The following is a 25,851-nucleotide window of genomic DNA, read 5'->3' as shown; positions in this document are numbered from 1 at the left end:
CACTGGCGGAGGAACAGGGGTGCGAGGGGAGTGCCACGCCCCCAGAACGCGCACCAGCCATGCCCTGGCCTGCTCTCTGCCCCGCGCCCCCACCAGAGCTTGAAGCTCCACCCCTGAGTGTATAGGGTGTTAGAGGAGGGGTAATGCCTCTGGTGGGGGGCACATTGACCCCCACCCTGCACCCAGCTCTCACCTGTGGCTCCTAGAAGCTGTCAGCATTTGACAAGGCTCAGAAGGCTCATAAAGTAGAGCATGAGGCTATTAATCTCAGGGTCAAGATTTCGCCAAAAATCCAACATCATCCAGTTCACTTCAGACCAGTGCCAAACACCAGGGAAAGGCCCCCTTTAATGTTTGGCAGTGAAAAGCCCACAGCGCCCTAACCCACGGGGTCAATATTTTGCTGGAAACCCTGTGTCATCCGATTCACTCCAAAGCAGAACCAAACGCTGGCAGAAGTCCCCCTACAATGTTTGACGGTCAAAACCCAATGTTTTAGGGCACCCCACAATATCACCCCTTGACCCCTTCTCTGATAAACCGACGTTGTCCGATTTACTCCAAAGTGGTGCCAAACACAAGGGCCCACACATCCTCTCCACCCCTGCTCTAATCCCAAGGGCCCCTTATAAAAGACTTATCAAAAGTGCCAATGAACCTCAAAGTCAGGATTTGAAATGTGAGCATGACTGCTTCTGATTGTAAATAAGACTTCTCAACACTCGCAATGTTTTCAAGTTTTTATTTTTATTTTTTTTTACAAAATTTACATACATTGATGGTTAAAGAGTTCTTTGATGGGTATTTCGCTGGTAAGGGGAGGATAGGTGAAAGAGAAGTACAGTAGCTAAAACACATTTATATTCACCATCCAAAATGCCATTGGTATAAGACTGGAACAGCCAAGGACATCTCACCATCCGTCTGAGACTGCCCTCATCCACCTCCCACCCACCTGTGTTCTTACATACAACCAATTTGGTGGGTGTCACTGGCTGGGCATTTCTGCCCCAGTGCTCCCCTTGTAGACGTCAGCAGGGAGGAGGCTGGGGACTAAAGTAGAATGAGTTGGCTGTGCCTGTCATTGGCTATGGTGCCACCTAATGTTGATCTCCCTGCCTTCCACCCCAACAGACACCAGCCGCCATTGCTCCTTCGGTTCTTATTAGTTGGAGAGGACCAGGGAATTTCAGCAAGCCCTGATTCTAGTGGCACAGAACTGCAGGAGTGAGAATTAAGCTGGAGTTGCCCAAATCCTCCTTGCTTCCTAAGCATGACAAGTGCAGGGAGTCCCTTTTTTTCTATTGCGACTGTATGTAGTAAGCACTGAGGACCTGCATGCAAAGGTACCCCCCAAGATAGGACTTTCCATGGGGTGTCTGTGTACTCCACAGCAAGAATGGAAAGAACCTGACCCTATTGGACTCCAAGGACCCATCAGGCCCCAGCCAGCATGGACAATGGTCAGGGAGGATGGGAGCTGGAGTCCAGCAGCATCTGAAGAGCCGCAAGTTCCCCACCCTTATTTCCATCACTTATTGCCCAGCATTGTTTGGGCCAGAAGGAGAGGCAGGTGAACAAGCAATGGTGAAGAGGAGAAGCAGATCAGGAGGTTTGTCAGTGGGCCTGACCGTGCTGACCCTTGACACCACCTAGAGAAACAGCGTCATAGTTAACCCTTTCTTCCACTAAGCTTAACAGAGTGCTCTAGTGAATTTTCCCCAAATATATTATAAAATATGAAAACCAAAAGAAGGGAGGAAGAGTGCATGTGAAGCTAATACTTTGGCAGAACTCCAAAGCTTTGGCTTCTGAGGTAGATAATTCAATACAAGAGGCATTCCCTCTGTGGTTGCCTTTGGGGATTTTACAGAGCTGTTCTCTGGCCCAGGAAGGACTGACAGTAAAAAAAAGGTGATTATCTTCATGGATCAAATATAAATATTCATGGACTTGGACAGATATTTAAATTGAAATGCAAATTGGCATACATTTCAGACAGGATCCATTCCAACTCCATTTCGATTAGGCTGTGGGCTTTTTATTCATTTTAATAAATAGAACTGGAAATGAATTTCCAAGGAAGACATTCGCTGCAATCTCTGCACCTTTCAACTGAATTAACACTACGTTCCAGATTTGTCAAAACTCGCATGAAATAAATGACAATGATAAAATAATTACAATCTCAAACAAACTGGCACTGGACTAATCCTATTTCACAGGCATTTTACACTTTCAGATGAGTTATAGAATTTGCATGTAAGTACATTAGGGAAGAAAAGCATTTTGAGTCTGCAGTTCTAATTTGAATTGGTGACTTCTGAACTAGTGCAAAGCATCAGAGTCTATAGATTGTTTCAGAGGCAACATAAGAAGAGGCTGCTGGATGAGGCCAATGGCCAGCATCCTGTTCTCACAGTGGCCAGCCCAATGCCTGTGGGAAACCTAGAAACAGGCCCAAAGCACAAGACCCCTCTCCTGTCTTGCATTTTCTAGCAACTGGTTCATCTTTGTCCCCAGGGCTGCCTATCTTGTTTCACTGCCTGAGGCAAAGAGGGAAGGCGCCTTGCCCCTGTCATCTCGCATACTGGGGTTGCACAGCTGCAGTAAGGTAATGGTAAAGGGACCCTGACCATTAGGTCCAGTCGTGGCCGACTCTGGGGTTGCGGTGCTCATCTCGCTTTATTTGCCAAGGGAGCCGGCATACAGCTTCCAGGTCATGTGGCCAGCATGACTAAGCCGCTTCTGGTGAACCAGAGCAGTGCATGGAAATGCCATTTACCTTCCCGCCGAAGCGGTACCTATTTATCTACTTGCACTTTGAAGTGCTTTCAAACTGATAAGTTGGCAGGAGCAAGGACGGAGCAACGGGAGCTCACCCCGTCGCGGGGATTCAAACCGCCGACCTTCTGATCAGCAAGTCCTAGGCTCAGTGGTTTAACCCACAGCGCTACCCACGTCCCAGCTGCAGTAGCTCCTGGCAAAATCCTGCCGGACGATGCCACCACTTCTCCTTCCTTCTCCAGGGATGGGTGGGGTTGCCCATGCAGGCACTGCCCCACGGCATTCCACCACCCATGGTGGCCACATCAGTCTGCCTCTTGGGTGGGCCGGCCCTGTTGGTCCCTTATTTATACTGACTGGCAGCTGCTGCAGCTTTTGTAGCTCATTCTAAAATGCCGCCAACTGCTTTGAGACATCAGAACTCACGGGACTCTAACAGTTGTGTAGATCAGGAAATGTCAACAGAAGCAGCTTCACACGCTCCTGACTGGCAAGCGATGTGTGCCAATATTTCCTGCTCTTCTAAAAAGCTAAAAGGGCCTCTGCCAAAGCTCTGCTAAGAGGGTCCTTGTTCTCCTCTGAAACTGGCCGTTCAACAGAGAGAGAGAATATGTCCTTATGGGATAGATTCTTGAAGGCAAATCTGTTAGATTGGAAAAGGCTTGGATGAATTGCATCTGGCCCCTTGGAAGTTGCAGCTATATGGTGAAAGTTTGCAGTCAAAGTTGGACCAAACAAATAGATGGATCAATCAGCAGTATAGGGCAAAAAAATTCACAGCAGCTAGACTGTCATTCCTCAGTCCCACCCTGGGATTTTGAAACTGCATGAGAGAGAAATCCAACAGATGCAATGTTTCTGGAAATTATTATGAACCTAATAAGCTGCCTTCTATCAGCAAAGGCTATTGATCCATCTAGCCCAGTGCTGTCTACTCTGACCGGCAGTGCCTCTCCAGGGTCTCTGGCAGAGGTCAGCTGTCAGCTGCCACCTGGTGGCTGAACGGGAGAACCTTAGGACACTCTGTGTGTAAAGCATGTGTTCTACCATTGAGCTATAGCAGGGTTGCTGCCTAGTCAGGCAGGTGGGAAACAGCTTCAATGTTGCTGAACTGCAACTTCCATCAGCCCCAGCAAGCATAGGCAATGGTTAAGACTGATGGGAGTTGTAGTTCACCACTGGTTCCCTACACCTGCTTTACAGGTTTCAGCCCCTAAAAATCAGCAGGGGAAGCTTTTGACGGCACACTGCTATAAACATTAGCACCTGCAAATTAGCACCTGCAAATCAAACGACCAGCTGAAATGCTGGAAACCCTGAAATGTGGTGATAAGACCCCTGTTAATTCTCTGCCATCACTGCAGAACAGCAGTGCCTAAAACAGTCTTCCCTAACCTGGTGCCCTCCATATATTTTATTTTACAGATCCCATCATTTCTGTCCATTGACTGGGATTGATGGGACTTGTAGTCCAAAATATCTAGAAAGCATTGGGTTGGAGATGGCTGTCTTGAAGCATGATTCCATATTCACCCTTGTTTGATCCTTGACCATCACTATCAAAACCAATCATGACAAAATCCATATCCCTACCCCCACCTTTGCTACGTTTGCCTATTGGTAGATTAGCAGCAGAAAACCTAGAGCTCTCCAAATACTCCTAACATCCCTAACCATTGGCCATGCTTGCTATGGCTGCTGAAAGTTGGACTACATCAACGTCAGGAGGGACACACCTTCGCTGCCTCTGTTGTAAGTAATGAAACTGCATCAAGGAATGGCTTCATCCAGCCATCATGACTTGCTTAAAGTGTTGTTGTTCCTTCTTCACAATGACTGGCTGCTGGAGGAAAGGGGAATTATGACGTGTGCATTTCAAAATACCTGAGTCAGCATCAAAAAGACAGACATCTATACATGTCAAGTAGGCACCCATAGAAGCAGCTTATAGCCGGACTATGGATGAAGGACTTGTATTCCCTCAGTGTAAGTTCCATGTTAAACCAGCAGTGAGCATCTTGGGTGGAGAAACAGTATTAAAGGGACAGAACTGCTTCTAGGATTTGTAATTTAACAAGCAAGTTAAATTATAGCTGATGATTCTGGGATCCAGAGTAACTACTCCTGTCCTTTCTCAACCAAAATACCCCCCCTGGAGTATCCCTATCAGATGACGGCAACTTCACTGTCTCTAGGGAACACATGATAGCCATTCCCCAAACTGAACACAAAAGGAACAAACTGGTTATTTTAAAAGGGGAGTTTTTCCTCCTCCTCCTTTTCTGAACACTGATGTAGAGTCAATTTTAATTATTTGGCGATCAGGAGATCCAGACCCCTCCCAGCCAAGCTTGCGTTGCTGTCCTGAAAAGAAAGAAGAAAAAGGAGTTTGAAAAGGGAAATAACAGTTCGCTGGTGCACGTCAATTCCCATCAAAGACAACAACAGACCCCAATCCAACACAGCAATTTAGCCTGTCATTGACAAATCAAGCCAGGCTTAGGTTTCATTAAGGCAAACAAACACACAGAGCTGGAATCAATAAGCGAGTGTGTGTGAATTGATTGCATAACTGGTTCTTCAGAGCTCCTGGTGGATTTCTCTGGGGGAAATAAACCGTAAACCATTTCCGTCCCAAGCTAAGGCATAAAGCCAACGAAAGCAAAAGCAATTCTAAGGTGACACACATTTTACTCCATCAAAATGCTGGCCCCTTGCCTCTGTACCTGCAGAGCTATGAAAATGAGTAAACCAAGAAGACAAGAGATTGTGTGCTTCTCAGCATACATGAGTGCCATTGGGGTAAGGAGCCAGTCTTGTGCTTTGGAATTCACTACTTCCTTTTAGACCAGGGACTGGGGAACCTGAGCCAGGCAAGACTGCTCCCAGGCAGCAACCGTAAGAACTTTGCCACAGCTGCAGCTGTTTCCAGGGAGAACCCTATTGTTGAGGACAGGGTTTGTGATGGGCAGTTGGCATTTGCGGTGAGAGCAGGAATGCGACTCACAAATGCATGAGGTGTGATTCATGGTACGCCTGGGTTTTTCCTGTTCTATATCTTTATTCATTGGTTTACCAGATTTATGTTTTGTATTTTTGTGTTTCTGGTTGATGCACTTTTATTGTATTTTGGGGGGTATTAATCTATTCACCTCTTTGGGGGCCTTGGGCAAACAGCAGTATATAAATAACTTGATGAGGATTTGACTCACAACGCCGTTTCTCCCTGAAACCAAACCCACTCCCCCCAGGCCAACATCAGGATGTTATTATATATGGTATCAGGTGTGGGGAAGGTAGAGAAGTTGCTGGATCATAAGGCTGCCAAGCAACTGACAAGTGGCTTGTCTCACCCAAGTGTCAAAGTTGGTTTAAAAGGTCTGGCTTATTTTTATCTGCACTTTAAAGGAAAATATGCTATGAAGATTTGCCTTTTTAATGATTCTGTGGATTTTAGCTGTCTTTGATCTGCAGTTTTAGCTGGACATCGCTTAGAGAGCTCTTTGACGAAGAGGCTTCTAAATAAATGTGTTGTGTGGATGCAGGCAGTCACACAACGAGAATGGGAGCCACTGTCCACAACCACAAAATTCCTACCCACGACTGCTCTACCCTGACTCCTATCCTCCTTCCACTCAGTGGGAAGGTCTGAAGGGTTTCCCTCCCATTCATTTTTCAGCTGAACATGCCCTTCAGAATCCCCAGCCCAACAAGGGAACGGGGCACATTCACAACATTATCATTTAGTTATTATTTTATTCCTTGCATTAATACCCCATCATTTTCTCCAAGGAGCTCAAGGGGGCATCTGTGATTCTCCAACCCCCCCCCCCCAATTTAATCCCCACAACAACTCTGAGAGGTAGGTTAGGCTGAGAGGCAGTGACTGGCCTGAGATCACCCAGTAATCTTCATGGAAGAATGGGGACTCAAACCTTGCTCTCCCAGGTCTGGGCCCGAAACTATAACCACAACACTGGATTATTCATATTATTATTTTAATTTATATCCCACCCTTGCTTTTGAAGGAGCCCAGAGCAGAAAACACATCAATGATAAAACATTTTTTGAAAAACAAACGAACGGTGATCTCAGGGTTGCCAGTAACAGTGTCTTTCAGCCAAAATCCTGAAAGTCAGTAATACTTTAAATACATTTAAAGCACATTACTTTCCCCAAAGAATCTTGGGAACTGTAGTTCACCCCCCCACACACACACACACAGAGCTACCATTCCCAGCACCCTTAACAAACTACAGTTACCAGGATGCTTTGAGGGAAGCCCTGTTACTTTTAATGTACTGGGCTCAATTCAAGGTGTTAGTATGGGCATACAAATGACTCGGGAGCAGAGTACCTAAAACAGTGGCTTCCCCAATAACAACCATCTCCACAACCAGCTGGTGAAATGGTGGTGGTGCTGCTGCCACCACCACCAGCAGGGGTTTCTTGGTCCCCAAGGACCTTTGACAGGGCCTTATCAGTGGCAGTTCCCTGCTTGTGGAAAACCCTCCCAGGTGAGGTTCATCTGTCTCAGGAGGAATTTGAAAACCTTCCAGGCATTTGACAGCTAAGAAACACTCTTCCTGTCAACCAGGAGATCACTATTTTTAGAATGCTTTTAGATTGCTGTTGTTGGTGTTAATGTTTTTGTCACCCTGGGTTCCTTTGGGAGGAACAGCAGGATATCAATTGAAATAGTAATAACAACTAATAATAATACTTATTAGTCACTCACTACAAACAAAGCACCAAAGCATCTTAAATTAAAAGCCTCAGGCATAGAACAAAATCAGATATGCCTTCCAAATTCCAAATATGGCATTTAGATCCTGGGAGCGCTAAGAAGATTACGAGTGTAAGCAGGAAAGATAAAATTCTCTGGGTAAGCTTGGCGACAGAAAACGCTTCTGATGTTTTCCCTGCACTTACGATCCCTGCCTCTGGACTGCCTTCTCGTCCAGTCCAACATCCACATGCAGTCACCAAAGCTTTAGATTAAGAACTCAGGCTTGCAGCAGCAGCCCAAACATCCATCCAGCTGCAACTTTAAAAAACAAAAACTGTCCAGCCTGTTTGTCTCTCTTGAAGGTTCTGTGGTTGTGCTGTGGTTGTTTCTCCTGCTGTCTAAAGAATACGACTGGTTGGATTTCTTGAATTCTTGGTAGAAAAGCCCCCGGCCTGATTAATTTGCATGCTTAAACCAAGGATTGGAAAAGGACATAGCCTGGGGCCAGAACATTTGCTTTGCATGCAGAAGAACCCTGGTTCAACCTCCAGTAGGACTGTGGGAGACCCTTTACTCAACACTGGAGATGTGCTGCCAATACCGAGCTAATAGTCTAACTAAGACAGCTTTCTCCATTCCTGTGCAATATCTGCATCGTACAGCATGAATAAAAGAGCTTGCCAAGAAGCCATTGAGCCTCTTCAAATGAATAGGGGCATGATTCAGAACCTGGGGGTGGATTGGGTTCTGAAAAGCACAGGGAGCCCCCATGAGTACAGGAGGCTCCCCATTTTGTGCAGCTGCCCTCCAACTCAGAGTGTTAAGTGTACACGGTATCAGATCACCTAGAGAGGGATTTGGAATCCTGCTTCCTCAGCTGAGGGGCTGGAGCTGAGAGGGAGAGTATTAGCTCTTATATGCAGGAGGTCCCAGCTTCCATCTCCATCTTCTCCAGGTAGTTATAGGTGGAAAAAACGCCCAGAGGGCTGCTGCTACTCCAAGCAGGCATGAGGATCTCTTCCAGTTGGTAGAGCATGAGACTCTTAATCTCAGGTTTGTGGCTTCAAGCCCCACATTGGGCAAGAGGTTATTGCATTGCAGGGGGATGGACTAGAATCTAGATGACAGTTCTGCCATTCTATGCTTCTATTCTTTTTTTCAGCCCAAGGACCACAGTTCCTTCTGGGCAGTGATCTCAGCACTGCATGCCAGTGGTGGGTGGAGCCGGAGGCAAAAGTGGGCGGGGTCATGAATGCAGATACTACCTTTGAACAGTAGCCTAGGTTCTACACACATACACACACACAAACACACACACTTCTCTAACCTCCATCTAGGGCTCAAGCAGGGCTTCTTTTCTGGGGGTACTCCAAGGTACACAGTACCAGCACCTTGCCACCCACCACCCACCCAAATGTTAAAAGTGTTGCATTTTTGTCTATTTTTTTAAAAAAAGCTCTGGGCTCAAGGGCACATCCCAATGAGGCAAAAGCACTCATGGGTGGTGCAAAGCAGATCCTGTGAAGGATGCTACCTGGGGAGGTCCAGACAGAGTCCAGAGGGCTGCATTCAGCCCCCAGCCCTGATGTAGACAGTACTATGCAAAATGGACTGTAATTTTTCTGCCACCACTGCATCCTTGGAGCATCAGCAAACAGAACATGTCATCCTGATCAATCTTCTAAGGCAGTACCGCATATAGCAGATTGTAATAATCCATCCAAAGCAAGGGCAACTGAGTCTGCGTTCAAAGGCAGAATCTATCAAACAACCTGCATATTTGGCTCAGAGTTTCAAAGGGATACTCACTGTATTTTCTTTGGCTTCTTCCTTTTCTCACATTCTAGGACAATCTGTCACTTCTTTGGTGGGAAATCTTTTTTTTTTTTTTTGAAAAGAAAAAGGCAACAAGAATAAAAACAGTTTAATTTACCAGTCAGGTTATTTTCTTAGCCAATCTTTTACAGCATTGAGAACTGGGTCTTGTTGGATGCAGGTGTTTTAAAGCACAGGTTGCATCTGATCAGAGCAGATTTGCCCATGGAGCAAATCCTCAAAGTGTTCTCTCTCTCCTCCTCTGGTTAGTCTGTCATTGGCACATTTCGTATTGTATTTCTTTTATTATACATATACACAGTATCCCACCTTTCCCCCATGCAGGTGAAGGTGGCCCTCCCCATTTTATCATCACAACAACCCTGTGAGGTAGTTTTGGCTGTCTCAGTCTTGACTCTCCCAGGGTCACCTAGTGAGCTTCATAGCTGAGTCATAGCTGTCAACTTACAGATTTGAAAATAAGGGACCAGCAACCAAAATAAGGGATCAACAATTACCGTATTTTTTGCACCCTAACACTCACTTTTTTCCTCCTAGAAAGTAAGGGGAAATGTCTGTGCGTGTTATGGAGGAAATGCCTACGGGTGGCATGCCTACGGATTTTCCTCCTCTAAAAACTACGTGCGTGTTATGGTCGAGTGCGTGTTATAGAGCGAAAAATACGGTACTTTTATAAAATACCTATTTTGTTGCGTGCAAATGGCTTTAGATACCTATTAGGTCCATAAATTACCATATAGCATATATTCAACACAAAAAACACCAACAATATGTTGTTGACAAAGCACAGCTGGACACAGAAAGGGCCCCATTACCTTCAGTAGCTTATTTAAGAGACATCATCAATAAGGGACAGCAGCGGGACATGGCGCTGGAATAAGGGACTGTCCCGCCAAATAAGGGACGCTTGACAGCTATGAGCTGAGTAAGGACTGGGATCCTGTCCTCCCAAGTCCTGGTCCAGAGTTCTAACCACTGCTCCACATTGCTACCCATAAAAAGTCTTCAGAAATTAATTAAGATAAGCTGTAATGGGCCCCTCTGAGGGGTGTGTCCAAAAACTGGCAAGTTTTATTCAATGTGTTACTGGTATTCATGTGAGGAAGAGGCATGTCTGAAGAGATGTCATGCAGAAGATGAGCAGATTAGAACTTGGGAACATCCAGTGGAGCTGAATGCTGAAAGATTCAGGATACACAAAAGAAAGCACCTCTTCACAAAGCTCATAGTTAAACTACAGATTTTCCTTCCAGGAACATGGAGGCTTAGACAAATTCATGGAAGATTAAGCTAACAATGGCTACTAGCCAGGACAGCTATGTTCCCCACCCACAGTTGGGAGGCAGTATGCCTCTGAATAGGGACGTGGGTGGCGCTGTGGGTTAAACCACAGAGCCTAGGACTTGCCGATCAGAAGGTTGGCGGTTCGAATCCCCGTGATGGGGTGAGCTCCCGTTGCTTGGTCCCTGCTGCTTGGTCCCTGCTCCTGCCAACCTAGCAGTTTGAAAGCACGTCAAAGTGCAAGTAGATAAATAGGCACCGCTCTGGCGGGAAGGTAAACGGCGTTTCCATGTGCTGCCCTGGTTTGACAGAAGTGGCTTTGTCATGCTGGCCACATGACCCGGAAGCTGTACACCGGCTCCCTCGGCCAATAAAACGAGATGAGCACTGCAGCTCCAGAGTCGGTCACAACTGGACCTAATGGTCAGGGGTCCCTTTACCTTTACCTTTTATGCCTCTGAATACCAGCTTCTGGAGATCACATAGGTGGGGAGAATACTGTTGCACTCAGTTCTAATAATAATAATAATAATAATAATAATAATAATAATAATAATAATAATAATAATTTATTTATACCCCGCCCATCTGGTTGGGCTTCCCCAGCCACTCTGGGCAGCTTCCAACAAAATATTAAAATACAATAATGCAACAAACATTAAAAGTTTCCCTAAACAGGGCTGCCTTCAGATGTCTTCTAAAAGTCTGGTAGTTGTTGTTCTCTTTGACATCTGGTGAGAGGGCGTTCCACAGGACAGGTGCCACTACTGAGAAGGCCCTCTGCCTGGTTCCCAGTAACTTGGCTCTCGCAGTGAGGGAACCGCCAGAAGGCCCTCGGTGCTGGACCACTTAGGGTTGATTGCATTCAAGAAGTATATAGAATCATAGAGCTACAGAGTTGGAAGGGACCCCGAGTGTCATCTAGTCCAACCCCCTCCAGTTCAGGAATATTTTGCCCAATGTGGGGCTTGAACCCACAACCCTGAAATTAATAGTCTCACGCTCTTCTGACTGAGCTATCCCCATTAACATGATCCAGAAGACTCCTATTACATTAGATTTGTTATCAGTGGCTCTAGCCCAGCCCACTTTTTCAGTTTGGGTACCACTGCACCGGGATGCATGCATCCATTCATGTAGGTACCCTCTTTCAGTGTCTGACTCCTTTTAGAAAAAGCTACGCCTGGATTGCTTCATGATCTCACCTGCAAATCAACCCCCTCAACCCTGTTTTCCCCAGAAAATAAGATCAAACTTAGAAGTACGGGCAAGAAGACAGCATGAGATTGATGCAAAAATACCGAACCACAAGAACGAAATGCATATGGCCATCTGTACGGAGGCATGAGGAGGTGAGGGAAAGAATGTAACTGTAAGTACTGGGAAATAGTGTAATGGGTTGAAGATGTTGCTGTGGAGACCCCTAGTTCAGAGGCAGAGTACATACTTTGCATGCCTAGGGTTTAAACCTTGACATTTCCAGACAGAGTATGTCAGCTCTGCCATTCAGAAAGGACAGTATTAAACTCCAGAGGTCAATGGTCTGATTCACTTGAAGTGTGTGTGTTGGGGTGGGGGGGGGGATAGCTCAGGCAGTAGAGCATGAGACTTAATCTCAAGATTGTGGGTTCAAGCCCCACGTTGGGCAAAAGATTCCTCCTTTTGGAGGGAGCTGGACCATATGACCCTCGTGATCTCTTCCAACTCGCTCTATATAGGCTAACAGCTAAAGCTAAATGGTTTGAGGTGGGGAGATCTTCCAGCCCAAGGGCCACCTAGCCTTCTGGGGGCCACACTGACAGTGGGCAAGGCCAGAGGCAAAAGTGGATGGAGCGACAGATGTGCCATTGTACCTTTGTAATGATAGGTTAGTTCCTACACGGCCGTCTCTAGTCTCCATCCAGAGTCATTATTGGAGATCAAAGACATGCTCCAGTCAGGCAAAAACACTTCGGGTGCAAAGCAGGGCCTCTGAGGATTTTGGCCAAGGATGGTTGTGTGGTGTAGGGGGAGCAATGAGGGCCAGATAAGAGAGGCTTGGAGGGCCATAGCTGGTCTCAGGGCGTGAGGTTCTCCATCCCCTGATCTAGACAGAAGACCTTCTGGGAACGTCTTCAGTTGCACTGAAGAAAGGAAGGATGTAAAATGAAATAAAGGAATAAATGCAAGCGCTTGTGACAGTGCAATGTAGCCAACTAAGTTCTACTCAGAACAGACCCACTGAAATTAATGAGCCTATCTTAGCTTTGTCCATTAACTGCAATGGGTCTACTCTGAGTAGGGCTAGCACTGGGGGGGGGGGGGGAAACCCCATTATTTACATCTTGTTTTTCCAGCTTTCAAAGCAGCATGCAACATGGTATGAGAGGAATCATTGGAAATTAAGGACATGCACCCTTTTGTGGGGGCATGTTTGCCTCAAACCGGAGCTGTCCGTTGAAGAGATGAGGACACAGTCCAGACACATATTGGTGGCCAAGCCTATCCTCCTATAAAACTGAAAGACGCTGACTGTCCCCACTGTTGAACCCTGGTTTTGAGACCTTTTGGAACTTTCTGCTTGCAAATGGGGCTGATATTTCAGACTCCAGGAAGAAGATACATTTCAAGATATTCTAAAAGAGTCTAAGAAGCAAGCTCAGTGCAGTGTTAAGAACGGAATGTGCTTTTGTTTCTTTCTTTATTAGTAATGCTATTCTTAATATCTTATTTGCAGACTTTAGTATGCTGAGATGTCCTATAGGCCTATTTTTGACATTTTATATGGACACTGGATGTAAGCGAAGCTATTCTGTAATTTATGCCCAATCTGTAAATGTGCACAGATAGGGAGGGGGAAGGTAAGCAGGGGGGGGGGGGTAGAAGCAGGAAAGCTTGTGATAAAAAATACAGCTGTTCACTTTTTTAAAAATGCCAGGATAAAAATCAAATCAAATAGCAATAAATAAGTTCTCAGTTCAGCAATGTATGCCAAGATTCTCCTTTTGCTGAAGAAACCACTTAGGCTGTGCACATGTCTAGCCTTTGAAACGCACAAAGGACATTTTTTCACAGGCTGCCCTTGCATATAGTGGCTAGCAAGTAAACCCACCTTTGCACAATAACCTAATCTAAAGTGAAACAAAATAATAATAATAAAAAATCCTTCCAGTAGCACCTTAGAGACCAACTAAGTTTGTTATTGGTATGAGCTTTCGTGTGCATGCACACTTCTTTTGTTTCGACTACAGCAGACCAACATGGCTACCTACCTGTAACTAATCTAAAGCAGCAGCTACTTCTGTGTCATCTGTACACAGAGATGAGCACATTTTCACTAATTTCCACCTCTCAATTAGTGTTTCCACAGTCCTTTTTTTAAAAAAAAAAAAAATCATTTCCCCCAACCTTTCAAAAGAGAGGAGCTGGAATTTGGTGTGTTGGTATACTATATTGGTATACAGAGTTACTGTACTGCGTCCTATTTTGAAGGGGACCGGTAAGTATTAGAAACCCAAGAAAGTTCTCTCTGTATAGTACTCAGCCAGGAAGCAAGTGCTCAAGAAGTACATTACTGGAACAAAATGAATTATACCCAGCCCAGAAGAATGCACTTTATATTGGCAAGTAGCGTGGGCCAGGGATGACTTGGGGACGATGTCATGTGTACAGCACCCCCAAAAAGCACTCGCATCCAGCACTAAATGCACATTGTCATGCTATGTGTATGTGCCCTTTGAGAGGGCTGACCAGGGCAAACACACATTTGAAGCCCTGGGGGTGGAGGGTGGAGATGGGGAAGGGTTGTAGCTCCATGGTAGAGCATCTGCTTTGCATCTGGAAGGACTCTGGTTCAATCTCCAGCAAGTCTCACGTAGGGATGGGAGAGATCCCTAGAGATGCGGCTGCCTGCTAGGGTAGACAATGGTGGGCTCAATGGACCAAGGGTCTCACTCAGTATAAGGCAGCTTCCTATGTTCCTCAGGGGCCTCCTCCCACCAGTTCACCCCACCCCAACATGAGCTGGCTTCTCCTGCTGACATTTGTGTGAAATGTATAGTTTGGACCAAAGGACGCTTTGCCCGCTGAGATATATTGGGGCTGAGTCACACTCTGAGATGTAGGAAGGGCCATGGCTCAATGGAAGAGCATGTGCAAAAAGTCATGGGACATCAGATTAAGAGCTCAGACTTACAGCAGCCCTCACTTTAAGAATCCAGCACCAACTTTAAGAACCAAAAAACCAATCCATCCTGTTTGTGTCTTTACAGTCCTGAGATAGTACTATGCCATCTAAATAATCCTACCAGTTAAATGTCTTAGAATCTTGATAGGGAAGTCCCAAGTCTGGTTAACTTATATGGCTAAACTGATGAAGAGGCATAGCTCAGTGGTAGAGTAGCTGCTTTGCATGTAGAAGGTCCCAAGTTCAATACCTGACACCTACTGATAGTGCTGTAAAAGACCCGTGTGGAAATCTGGAGAGCCGCTTCCAGCCAGGGTGGAGAATCCTGAACTAGATGATGGATCAATGATCTGACTCAGCATAAGGCAGCTTCTCCCATTTCTTAATCGTTGGGAAAGGATTATAGGTCAGTACTAGGGCATGTGCTTTGCATGTAGAAGCTCCCAGGTTCAAATCCCAACATCTCCAGGTAGGTCTGGAAAAGAGCCCTGTCCAAAACCTGAAAGAGAGGCACTGCCAGACTGTGTAGATATTTAGAAAATACTGAGCTGGATGGGCAAACTGACTGACTCAATACAGTGGTACCTTGGGTTACAGACGCTTCAGGTTACAGACTCTGCTAACCCAGAAATAGTGCTTCAGGTTAAGAACTTTGCTTCAGGATAAGAACAGAAATCGTGCTCCAGCAGCGCGGCGGCAGCAGGAGGCCCCATTAGCTAAAGTGGTGCTACAGGTTAAGAACAGTTTCAGGTTAAGAACAGACCTCCAGAATGAATTAAGTACTTAACCTGGGGTACCACTGTATAAGGCAGCTCCCAATGTTCCTAATCTCTGGAAAGTATCCCTAGTTATAAGTAGATCAGTCGCAGGCAATGGGAAAGGCTTTTCTGTGTCTGAATCCCCAGAAAGCTTACTGCCAGTCAGACTAGAGAATATTGGACTAGTAACTGGTATCCATGCAGATGCTCATGGACTGCAACTCCCATCAGCCCCAGCCAGCATGGCTTATGGTCAGGGATGATGGATGTTGTAGCTCAGTGACAACAGGTGAGCACCACGTTGGCTAGTCCTAGGTTGGGTTAGATCAGGTGTGGTGAACCTGTAGCTCTCCAGATGTTGCAAAACTACAACTCTAGTCACCCCTGGCTATTGGCCATGCTTGCTGGAGCTGATGGGGAGTTTTAGTCAAACAACATTTGGAGGGCCAAAAGTTAGTCACACTTGGAGTGGACGGACAGATAAAGCCGCCTTCTATGAACCTGTGAATATGAGTTGCCAGGGAGCTACAGCTCCATCATGACTCTTCACAAATATACCGTAGTTAGAATGCCCTTTTACACATGTCAGTGTTCACCCTGAAACACATGATGGGATGCATCTGCTGGGTGAAGGGTGAATGTCTAATGGTCGGGGTGTATCCAGCAACATCTGGGGGGAGGGAAGTTTCCTAGAAACAGAAGACAAGCCCTAATAAATTAGTCCAGTTCTCAGAGTGGTTTCAAAGTCATTCCCTATTCCTTGGCAACTCTGGGAACAGAAGCTCTGCAGGAGAAATTGGAGTCTCCTAGCAACTCTCAGCACCCATAACAAACTACATCTCCCAGTATTTGGGGGGATCTATGGCTATTTGAGGGACACGGGTGCCACTGTGGGTTAAACCGCAGAGCCTAGGACTTGCCAATCAGAAGTTTGGCGCTTTGAATCCCCACGACGGGGTGAGCTCCCATTGCTCAGTCCCAGCTCCTGCCAACCTAGCAGTTCAAAAGCACATCAAAGTGCAAGTAGATAAATAGGTACCACTCTGGCGGGAAGGTAAACAGCATTTCCGTGCGCTGCTCTGGTTCGCCATGTACGCCAGCTCCCTCGGCCAGTAAAACGAGATGAGCACCGCAACCCCAGAGTTGGCCACAACTGGACCTAATGGTCAGCGGTCCCTTTACCTTATGGCTGTTTGAAGTGGTATAATTGCTTGGTCTTCCACACAATGTGTCCTCATTGCACATTAGCGAGATTGAACAGGCCACAAATAAGAGACAGAGGCACTCTTCAGCACAGGAATGAGGAGACTGTGCCCCGCCCCCAGGTATTGTTGGACTTCAGTACCCATCATCCCTGGCCATTGGTTACATTGGCTAGGACTGATGGGAGCTGGAGTCCAACAGCATCCCCAAACTCGGCCCTCCAGATGTTTTGGGACTACAACTCCCATCATCCCTAGCTAACAGGACCAGTGGTCAGGGATGATGGGAGTTGTCCCAAAACATCTGGAGGGCCAAGTTTGGGGATGGCTGATCTAGAGGCTACTGTCTCCCCACGTCTGTTTTAGTGTCTTGGGTGACAAGGGGCCAAAGGCATCTACAGTATACCATTTGCCACTTGAGTGTGCCAAGTAGAAGTTGCCTGGAGCGAGCAACCAAGATGCAAAGAGATTTGTTCTCACTGGAAGCTCAGATGGATGCTGGATTTTGCACATTCATCCTCTTAATTTGTCCCTGGCAGTGAAAGAAGAGGAACTGAGTGACAGCAAAGACTGGAAGCTGTCATAGACGAGGCTTTGTTTCCCCAAACACAGCAGGGGGTGAGGAACTACCTCATCTGTATTTAAAACACAGATGTGTGAACTTTTGCCTTCGAAAATGACAGCAGCTGCAAGATAAGTTGCATAGCAACTCAGTCTACACCAGCCAACCGCATCATGTTGAGGAAGACTTACATGGCTCCTGCTGTATAGTATCCAAAGCCAAGCACAACACAATAAGAGACCTACTGGACCGTCACCAAAGGCCCATCTACTTCAGCATCCTGTACTCACAGTGGCCAACAAGATGATGGTGGGAAGCTGCAAGCAAGCAAGACCTGAGCACAGCAAAACTCTCCTCACCTGTGATTTCCAGAAACTGGTAAAGTTGGCTCTGTGAGCTGGGAGATGAGCTTATGCGCAGCAGTGAAATGGGACACACGCCTGCATTCATCATTTGCTTAATTAAGCTGACATGCTCAACCTCTTGCTGAGGGGCTCGTCCACACTTCCGCTTGACTCGTGCTTAGAAAGTACGGGTCCGAGCAGTTTTCTGTTTGTCCCACATTTTCTAGGCATGGATCCAAGTGGTTCCGCCTTTGCCCTGCTGCTTTCCTGTTATGGTGATTTTATTAGTACACTGCCTATTATAATGCTCTGTATTGTTTTTCTTATGCTCTGTAAAATACATTCTTAATATTGTACACCGCCCTAGGGTATTTTGATATAGGGTGGTATATATATCTAAATGATGATGATGATGATGATATCCTTTAAAAAAACCACCACTCTTTAGTGCTAAATCAGAACAAATGGCAATCTGTGAAGAACCTGATTGCCATTTGTTCTGAATCAGTGCTAAATCACAGATTTTCCTGGGGGAAAGTTGTAGGGTAAACGGATGGCTGGTTATACCCAAAGTGAAATGATACTACATTTGAAAGGCTATTGACATGCATTGGGAATTCTATAGGGGGTGCAACTTGGAGTAGAAAAAGAGGAGTGGGAGAAGGATCGAGGGCACACAGTCATGCATAGACACATACCACATCTCTGCCAGTGGCAGACTTTGGGCTTTCAAATTTCAGTGGCATCCTGAGCAGCACCAAAATTTGGCACACACACCCCCCCTTGCCTTCCATTCTAACTCATTGTTGCAGCGTCCCCAGCAGCAACCTCTCTGCCTGGCGCCTAGTGTGAGTGAACCAGTCTTGCTCCCCTAAATCCGCCTCTGTCTCTGCTCCAGATTCTCCCCCTCCAACTTTCTGTACTTTATTTAACAAAAATGGTAGGTGCTCCTATATATACATTCTGTGCAACATATAGAGTATGCTTTTTTTCCTAAGGTTGTGTCATAATCCCTCACCTCCAGCCAGATTTTCTTTTGGAGGCTGAATTTTACATGCACTGAACGTTTTCATTTTTCTAATATACAGGAACTTGCAGCACAACAGCCAAAGAATGGAAAGTACTAGAACAGGGGTCAGCAAACCTTTTCAGCAGGGGGCCGGTCCACTGTTCCTCAAACCTTGTGGGGGGCCAGACTATAATTTTTTGGGGGGGAGGGGGGATGAACAAATTCCTATGCCCCGCAAATAACCCAGAGATGCATTTTAAATAAAAGGACACATTCTACTCATGTAAAAACACACAGATTCCCGGACCGCCCGCAGGCCGGATTTAGAAGGCGATTGGGCCGGATCAAGCCCCCGTGCCTTAGTTTGCCTACCCATGTACTAGAAAGTTTCAGTAAGTTAAGCCAAGATCAAAACAAGGAGACCCCCAACTACATAAACTCACTGCAGCTATCTACACAGTAGAGACTTAAAATGAAACATGATTGCCACCCCCACCCAGCCACCCACCTGGGGCTGCATTTCAGGTCGCATTTGCATGTTGCAAATGTTGCAACCATCGGAGAGGGAGGGGGATGTCTTCACCCAGTGCATACTACCTGTTGGCTGCAAACCCCTCCCAACAATTCCTATTCAGGAGGCTGTCATCTGCACGTGTCAACCAGCTATCTCAAATGTACACACCTCAGCTTAACTGCACAGTGACCTAGTTTGAGGGAAAACACATCAAACACCAGTATTTCTCAAGGAAGTCCAGGATAGATGTGGATTGTGGCCGATGTCATGTGTACACAGCTTCAAACACCAGTGGTGAGAGCACACTGGAGCCAGAGCAATGATAATGAGCACACAGCTTGTGCCTTCAGCTGTGACACCTGATATGGTTCCTCCCCATCCCTCATTCCTACTCTTGCACTAGCTCCCTTTCACAGTCTTGGCTGCGCTTATAACTCCCTGAATCCAGGGGCTATTTGCACTGTGCTCAGCACCTACCATGGCAATCACACTCATAACGCTTCCAGGTATTCACTTATATCAAGGTTGGAGGCTAAGTCGACATGGGAAGCAGGATCAGATGCCCCCAATCCCACCTGCTCCTGTGTAATCCATTCTCCTACACCACGCATATAGCAAATGCAGACAGGCTGGCAGCATCCCCATTGTTGGCTAGACAAATTTGGGACCCCCAACCTTCATGGGCTGGGAGCATTTGGGTCCTGATCTTTCTGAACATAAGGTCAGGAGGAAAAGCCTGCAATTTCTGAATGTGGGGCAACTTCCTACCATTCAATTATCTCTGTGGAAAGAGAAACAAATGAAGGAGCCCTACACACACCCACACCATCATGTTTGAAAACTGCAGGACCAAAAAGAAAAATTGGGGGAACTGACAATGAAAGAAAGCACAGCAGAGGATTTGATGAAGTTGCCTTATCCCAAATCATGTCATGAGTCCATTTAGATCAGTATGGTCTACATGGACTGACAGTGGCTTTTGTGGGATTAAACCGAAAACCTTCTGCATGCAAAGCATGTTTTACCATACAATCACAGCCCTTCCTTCAAGTGTGCAGCTCTTTGAAATGCTGCAGTAGAGAAATCCCACAGGAAGCTTCCTTATACCCACTCAGATCAGTTGTCCCCATAGCTCCAGGCTGTCTACTCTGACTGCTTTCTGGCAGAGTTACCCCATCACCTGACACCTGACTTCTTTAACCGGAAGAAATGCTAGATTAAATTTGATACCTTCTTCAAAGAAAGCATAAACTCTGAGGCAAGGGTGAGGAACCTTTGGCCCACCAGATTTCACTGCAACTCCCATCACCCCTGGCCATTGGTCCTGCTTGCTGGGGCCGATGGGAGTTGTAGTCCAACAACCTCTGGAGGTCCAAAGGTTCTTTACACCTGCTGTAAGTCTTAAGAGTCTAAGCTTTGGGTAATCAGTCCATGATGTAGCCTTCTGGGCACCAGTCCCAGTATGATGGGTGCAATCCAAAATGTGCTAATTAAGGAGCAAGCCTCATTGAACATACCAGGACTTACTTCCAAGTAAACATGCGATTCCTTCCCTTTTCAGTCCCCTCCCACACCACCCTGTGGCACACCGCTGGAAAACAAGAGGAGCACAATATTTACCCCTCCCCCAATTGCTATGGACCAGTGGTGGCCAAACTTTGCCCTCCAGCTGTTTTGGGACTACAGTTCCCATCATCCCTGACCACTGGTGCTGTTAGCTAGGGATGATGGGAGTTGTAGTCCCAAAACAGCTGGAGAGCACAGTTTCGCCACCACTGGTCTATAGCAATCACTGCTATAGACCAAATGTTATGGACTACAACTCCCATCAGCCCCTGCCAGTATGGCCAATGGGCTAGGCTGATGGGAGTTGTAGTCCAACAAACGTCCCGCGGACACTAGGTGGAGGAACCTTACTCTACACCTTCAAGACACCCCTCCCTCAGCATCCCACGGACACATTCCTGACACCTACTCTTCCAGCTGCGGGCACAAAGTGATCTGCGTGCCTTGAAGCTGGGCTTCCCGCAGGGGGCGCTGCGCGCAGCCGTGCCCATTGCTGGCGAGGTACAAGAGCTTCGTTTCGCCAGTCCGGCTGCTGGAGCGGCTGCTGGCGCTGCTGGAGCCCACGTCCTCGTCCTCCTCGTCGTCGTCCTCTCTGGCTCCCTTGGCGATGGGCTCGCCCTCCTTCTCGGACGGGGCCCGGGAGCTGAAGGCGCAGGGGCAGCGGCGCAGGTCCTTGGAGACCGCGTGGAGGCGGCGGTCGGCGCTCCTGGGGCAGCACAGGAGCTTCTTGAAGGCGCACCTGAAGTCGGGGCTGCGGCAGTAGATGATGGGGTTGAAGGCCGAGTTGGCGTAGCCCAGCCAGTTGAAGAAGCGGAAGAGCTGGTCGGGGATGAGCGTCCTGGCGAAGACCTTGAGGATGTTGGCCACGAAGAAGGGCAGCCAGCAGAGGGTGAAGATGCCCATGATGAGCCCCAAGGTCTTGAGCGCCTTGTGCTCCTTGATGGCCAACAGGAGCCGGGAGGGTCTCCGGCGACGGGAGCCCTTGGCGGCGTCTTGGAGGAACCTGCCCTTGTCCTTCTCGATGGCGTGCAGCTGCCGGGTGGCCACGGCGAAGACCCTCGCGTAGACGAAGAGCATGACCAGCAGCGGCACGTAGAAGGAGATGATGGACGACAGGATGGCGTAGGGCATGTTGGTGACGAAGTCGCAGCACTGCGGGTCCTCGTAGCAGCGCAGCGCCTCCTCGTCCGCGCCGTCGCGCCACCAGTGGTTCATGATGGGCAGGAAGGAGATGAAGGCGGCCACGGCCCACACCAGGCACACCACGCCGCGCGCGCGGCCCTTGGTCACCAGCGCCTCGTACTGCAGCGGCGCCGTCACGGCCAGGTAGCGGTCCACGGCGATGGCGCACAGGGTCTCGATGCTGGCCGTCACGCACAGCACGTCCAGGGACGTCCACAGCTCGCAGCCCGTGGTGCCGAAGGGCCAGCGGCCGCTCAGCACCAGCGTGGCGCCCGGGGGCACCACCAGCAAGCCCATGATGAGGTCGGCGCACGCCAGCGACGTGATGAACACGTTGGTCATGGTCTGCAGGCGCGGCGTCTTGGCGATGGCCACCACCACCAGCAGGTTGCCCGCCACCGTCACCAGCACGGCCAGGCTGAGAGCGGCGCCCAACGCCCCCTGCCGGCCCAGGCTGCCCGCCGCCCCGGAGCAGTTGCTGCCGTTGCCCGACGGCGCCGCGCCCGCTGCCCCCAGCCACGTCCCGTTGGGCGGCCAAGGAGGAGCCATCGCGGCTAAGACGGCGACGGGAGCCAAGCTCGGCGCGCCTAGCTGGAGGCAGCCCCTCGACGGCTTTAGTTCGACGGGCCCGCGCTCCGCCACTGTCGCGCAGGGAGAGCGGGCTCCGCGCGCGTCGGACACTGGTGGCCCGCTGCTTCTGGCTCGGCAGCCCAGCCCATGCTCCTGGGGAGACGGAAGGCGCCTCGGCAGGGACGGCTCCCTCCCCTTCGGTGGGGATTGCGGAGAGGAGGAGTCCTTAAAGGCGCAGGGAGCCTGGAGGGAGAGACGGGACACGCCCCGGGCACAGCTCTCCTGCATCTCCGCCCTACCCCACCCCGAGCCTGCTGCGGGAAGGCGAGCGAGCGGCGCTGACGTCTAACAGGGTGGTGTTTCTTTTACAAAGCCGCCTCTCCCACTGCAGAGATCGACCCGCACCCCAGTACTTTTCAAATTTAAGTTGCACTGAAATAGCTGCAAAGCGTTGCCCCACGTGCGAAGAAGTTGCATTTCCCTCGCATTACTCTAGGGCTCTTCTCGGCATCGATAGTGCTTTACAAACCCTCTAGAATTCAGGAATGGGAGGAGAAGCAAATTTTTTGCTTTCTCTGAGTTGTTGGACTACACGCTCCCATCATCCCTGACCACTGGACGTGCTAGCTGGCGCTAATGGAGGGCCGCAGATTTCCCATCTTGGCTGTTCCTTCTAAGACTCCCGCGTTGCAGACCGCTGGAAGGATGGCCCTGGGGCGGGTGGTTGTGTGTCGGCCAGCCATAGTCCTACACATCCTCCTACTTTAAAGCAAACGGATTGATCCCCCAGTTTCTCGTTCGCTCCCTCGGGATCTCCCCTTTCGGGGCAGAGCCACTTTTCACTGTCCGCTTTTGTCACCTCCGGCCCTTCCCAGCACCACATCGCATTTTAGCGCAAACAAAGCAAAAAGCAGAGGGGTGGGGACTCCCCGTGGGAGAGAAACGGATGGACCCCCGGGTACCACCGACGGTCGGAGTGATGGCGAGGCTGGTGGGCGCTGATGGGTAGCGGAGCGAACCAAGTGTGTCCCCAGAGGCCGAGCGTGGAACTGCGGCATTTCACGGATGTCTCGCGAATGGAAACAGAAAAGAGAACAGTGCGCATTCACCTCAGCCCAGTGGTAGAGTGAGGTAACGGAGAGGCAGCAATGCCAGGCTACTGTCGGGGGTGCTGCAATTCAAATCCTCGCTCAGTTTGCGATTTTGGGACTGTCTCTCTCCCAGTCAAACCCACCTCCCAATGTTGTAATCTGTGCGCATCCATTACCAAAATGAAGGTCTACCAGGCTGCGTGTTGAGCATGCTACTTTATGGAAGTGAGCCGTGCACAACATCCACATGCCTGGAAGATTTTGGGCATCACATGGCAGAGCAGAGTCTTCAACAAAGATGTGCTCTCCCATGCCCACATTCTCAGCATGTACACACTCCTGTCTCAACAACCTCAGACTGTGCTGGCTTGATCGGGTCCTCTGCATGGAAGATGCAAGGACCCCCCAGGCTGGGGAGCTGGCTTCAGGCAATGATGGGAGTTGTAGTCCAACAACATCTGGGGGCCCAAGGTTGAAAAACTCTTGCATAGATACTCTGGGTGGCTGTGCCTGCCCCAGCGGCGTAGCGTGAGTTGTCAGCACCCGGGGCAAGGCAAGTAATTTGCGCCCCCCCCCCAACCCCTAACCTGCCGATCTGAGGCGAGATGCCGCTGGCGCTGCCGCCCAAACCACGCCGCTTGCCCGGAGGAGGAGGGGGGCAGAGAGGCGAGGAAAATGCAACATGGCCCAGCAGCTGCAGCAGCAGCGGCGGGGGCGGGGGCGGGGCAGTGAGGAGGGGCTGCCTGACGCGCGTGGACCGCGGCGAGCGCTGAGAGCCTTCAGCCCGGATGCGCGCACAGCTCGTCGGTTCCGCGAGACATGGGGCTCTGCTACAGCCTGCGCCCGAGGCTCTTCGGCGACTCCGGAGGCAGCAAGCGCCCCCCCCCCGATGTTGCGCCCGGTGTGGCCGGCACCCCTGGCACCCCCCACGCTACGCCACTGGCCTGCCCACCTCTGCTCCCCTCTTCCAATTACCGTATTTTTCGCTCTATAAGACACTCCTGACCATAAGAAGCACCTATTTTTTGGAGGAGGAAAACAAGAAAAGCCAGCAAGAGCCGCAGAAACACTCGCTCTTTAAAGATAGAGCGGCTCTTGCTGGCTTTTCTGGGAGGTGGGAGAAGGGACAGACGGGCTGCCCTCTGTCCTTTCTCCCACCTCCCTGAAAAGCCAGAGCAAGGTGCACAGCTATCGCTGAAGCCAGCAGAACAAGAGGCACTGAGCAGCTCTCGCTCTTGCTCTTCTGGCTTCAACAATAGCTGCGCAGCCTGCATTTGCTCCATAAGATGCACACACATTTCCCCTTACTTTTTAGGAGGGAAAAAGTGTGTCTTATGGAGCGAAAAATACAGTAACTTCCGTTTCCAGGGCCCACTCCATGAAATCTCAGGGTCTGGAATGCTCCTGACCTGACACCCTAGGCAGCACAGTACACATAATAAATTAATAATAACAATTTTTTATTTGTACCCCACCCTCCCCAGCCAGAGCCGGGCTCGGAGCGCCTAACATCATGTAAATAATACAATATGCATAAAAATATGCACCAACAGAACCAATCTACCTCTCCTGCTGATGTGCTTGCACCACAATGATGTCCCTTGCTACAACACCCTTTACTTGCTGGGTAAGCAACAGCAACCCACTTGCTGACAAACTAGCATAGCAGCCCTCCCCCACCTGGTGAGCTGCTTCTGCCACACAGATTTGCCTTCCTCTTTGATTTCCATCATGACAGGGTTAAGAGCAGGGGGCATCAAGAACAGCTAGAAACAGTGGCCACAAATAATGCCCCAGCTCACTTTACAAGTTAATGAGTGCTCCTGGGCAATGAAAGAGTCCATCTAGCAATGAAATCCCATCCTGAGGGGGGAAGGGGGGGAGCCTGGCTCCTGAAATTGAATACAGTGTAAATAAAAAGACAAAAATAGAGGCATATGCTCATTTGGCGGGACTCACTCGCTTTCTGGAGAAAGACACAAAATTCCAGTCTCTTTGGACACCATTATTACAGAACAAAGTCCCATCTACACCACACATTTAAAGCACTTGTATACCACTTTAACAGTCATGGAGAATCCTGCAAACTACAGCTTTTACAGGGTACTGGGTATTGTATGTCTGTGAGGTCAGCTCCCATAGCGAACTATAGTTCACAAGATTCTTTGGGTGAAGCTGTGACTGTTGAAGCAATACAAGACTTATTATTATTTATTGCATTGATATCCCACCTTTTTCTCCAATGAGTTAAAGTT

The 25,851-nt window shown here is 48.7% G+C and overlaps 1 protein-coding gene across 1 annotated transcript; it reads right to left on the bottom strand.

Moving 5' to 3' along the window:
* Positions 1–728: 728 nt before the first annotated feature.
* Positions 729–23,120, bottom strand: ADRB3 (adrenoceptor beta 3). The gene is made up of 3 exons (XM_081171702.1): positions 21,163–23,120; positions 9,326–9,392; positions 729–5,151 (listed from the first exon to the last, which is right to left on the bottom strand). The coding sequence occupies exons 1-2, from the start codon at positions 22,791–22,793 to the stop codon at positions 9,353–9,355; spliced, it is 1,671 nt and encodes a 556-aa protein (XP_081027828.1). The 5' UTR covers positions 22,794–23,120; the 3' UTR covers positions 729–5,151; positions 9,326–9,352.
* Between the last annotated feature and the right edge of the window lie 2,731 nt (positions 23,121–25,851).

Source organism: Podarcis bocagei (genome assembly GCF_964188305.1).
Source record: "Podarcis bocagei genome assembly, chromosome: 15".
NCBI lineage: Eukaryota > Metazoa > Chordata > Lepidosauria > Squamata > Lacertidae > Podarcis > Podarcis bocagei.
The sequence above is the reverse complement of the archived record's forward strand: the minus strand, read 5'-3'. Positions and strand labels throughout refer to the sequence as shown.

Coding starts and splice junctions, on each gene's coding strand:
- ADRB3 (XM_081171702.1), bottom strand. CDS start 22,793: ATGCAGGAGAGCTGTGCCCGGGGCGTGTCCCGTCTCTCCCTCCAGGCT. Junction 9,393..21,162: donor TTGTGCCCGCAGCTGGAAGA/GTAGGTGTCAGG, acceptor AAAAAAAAAAAG/ATTTCCCACCAAAGAAGTGA.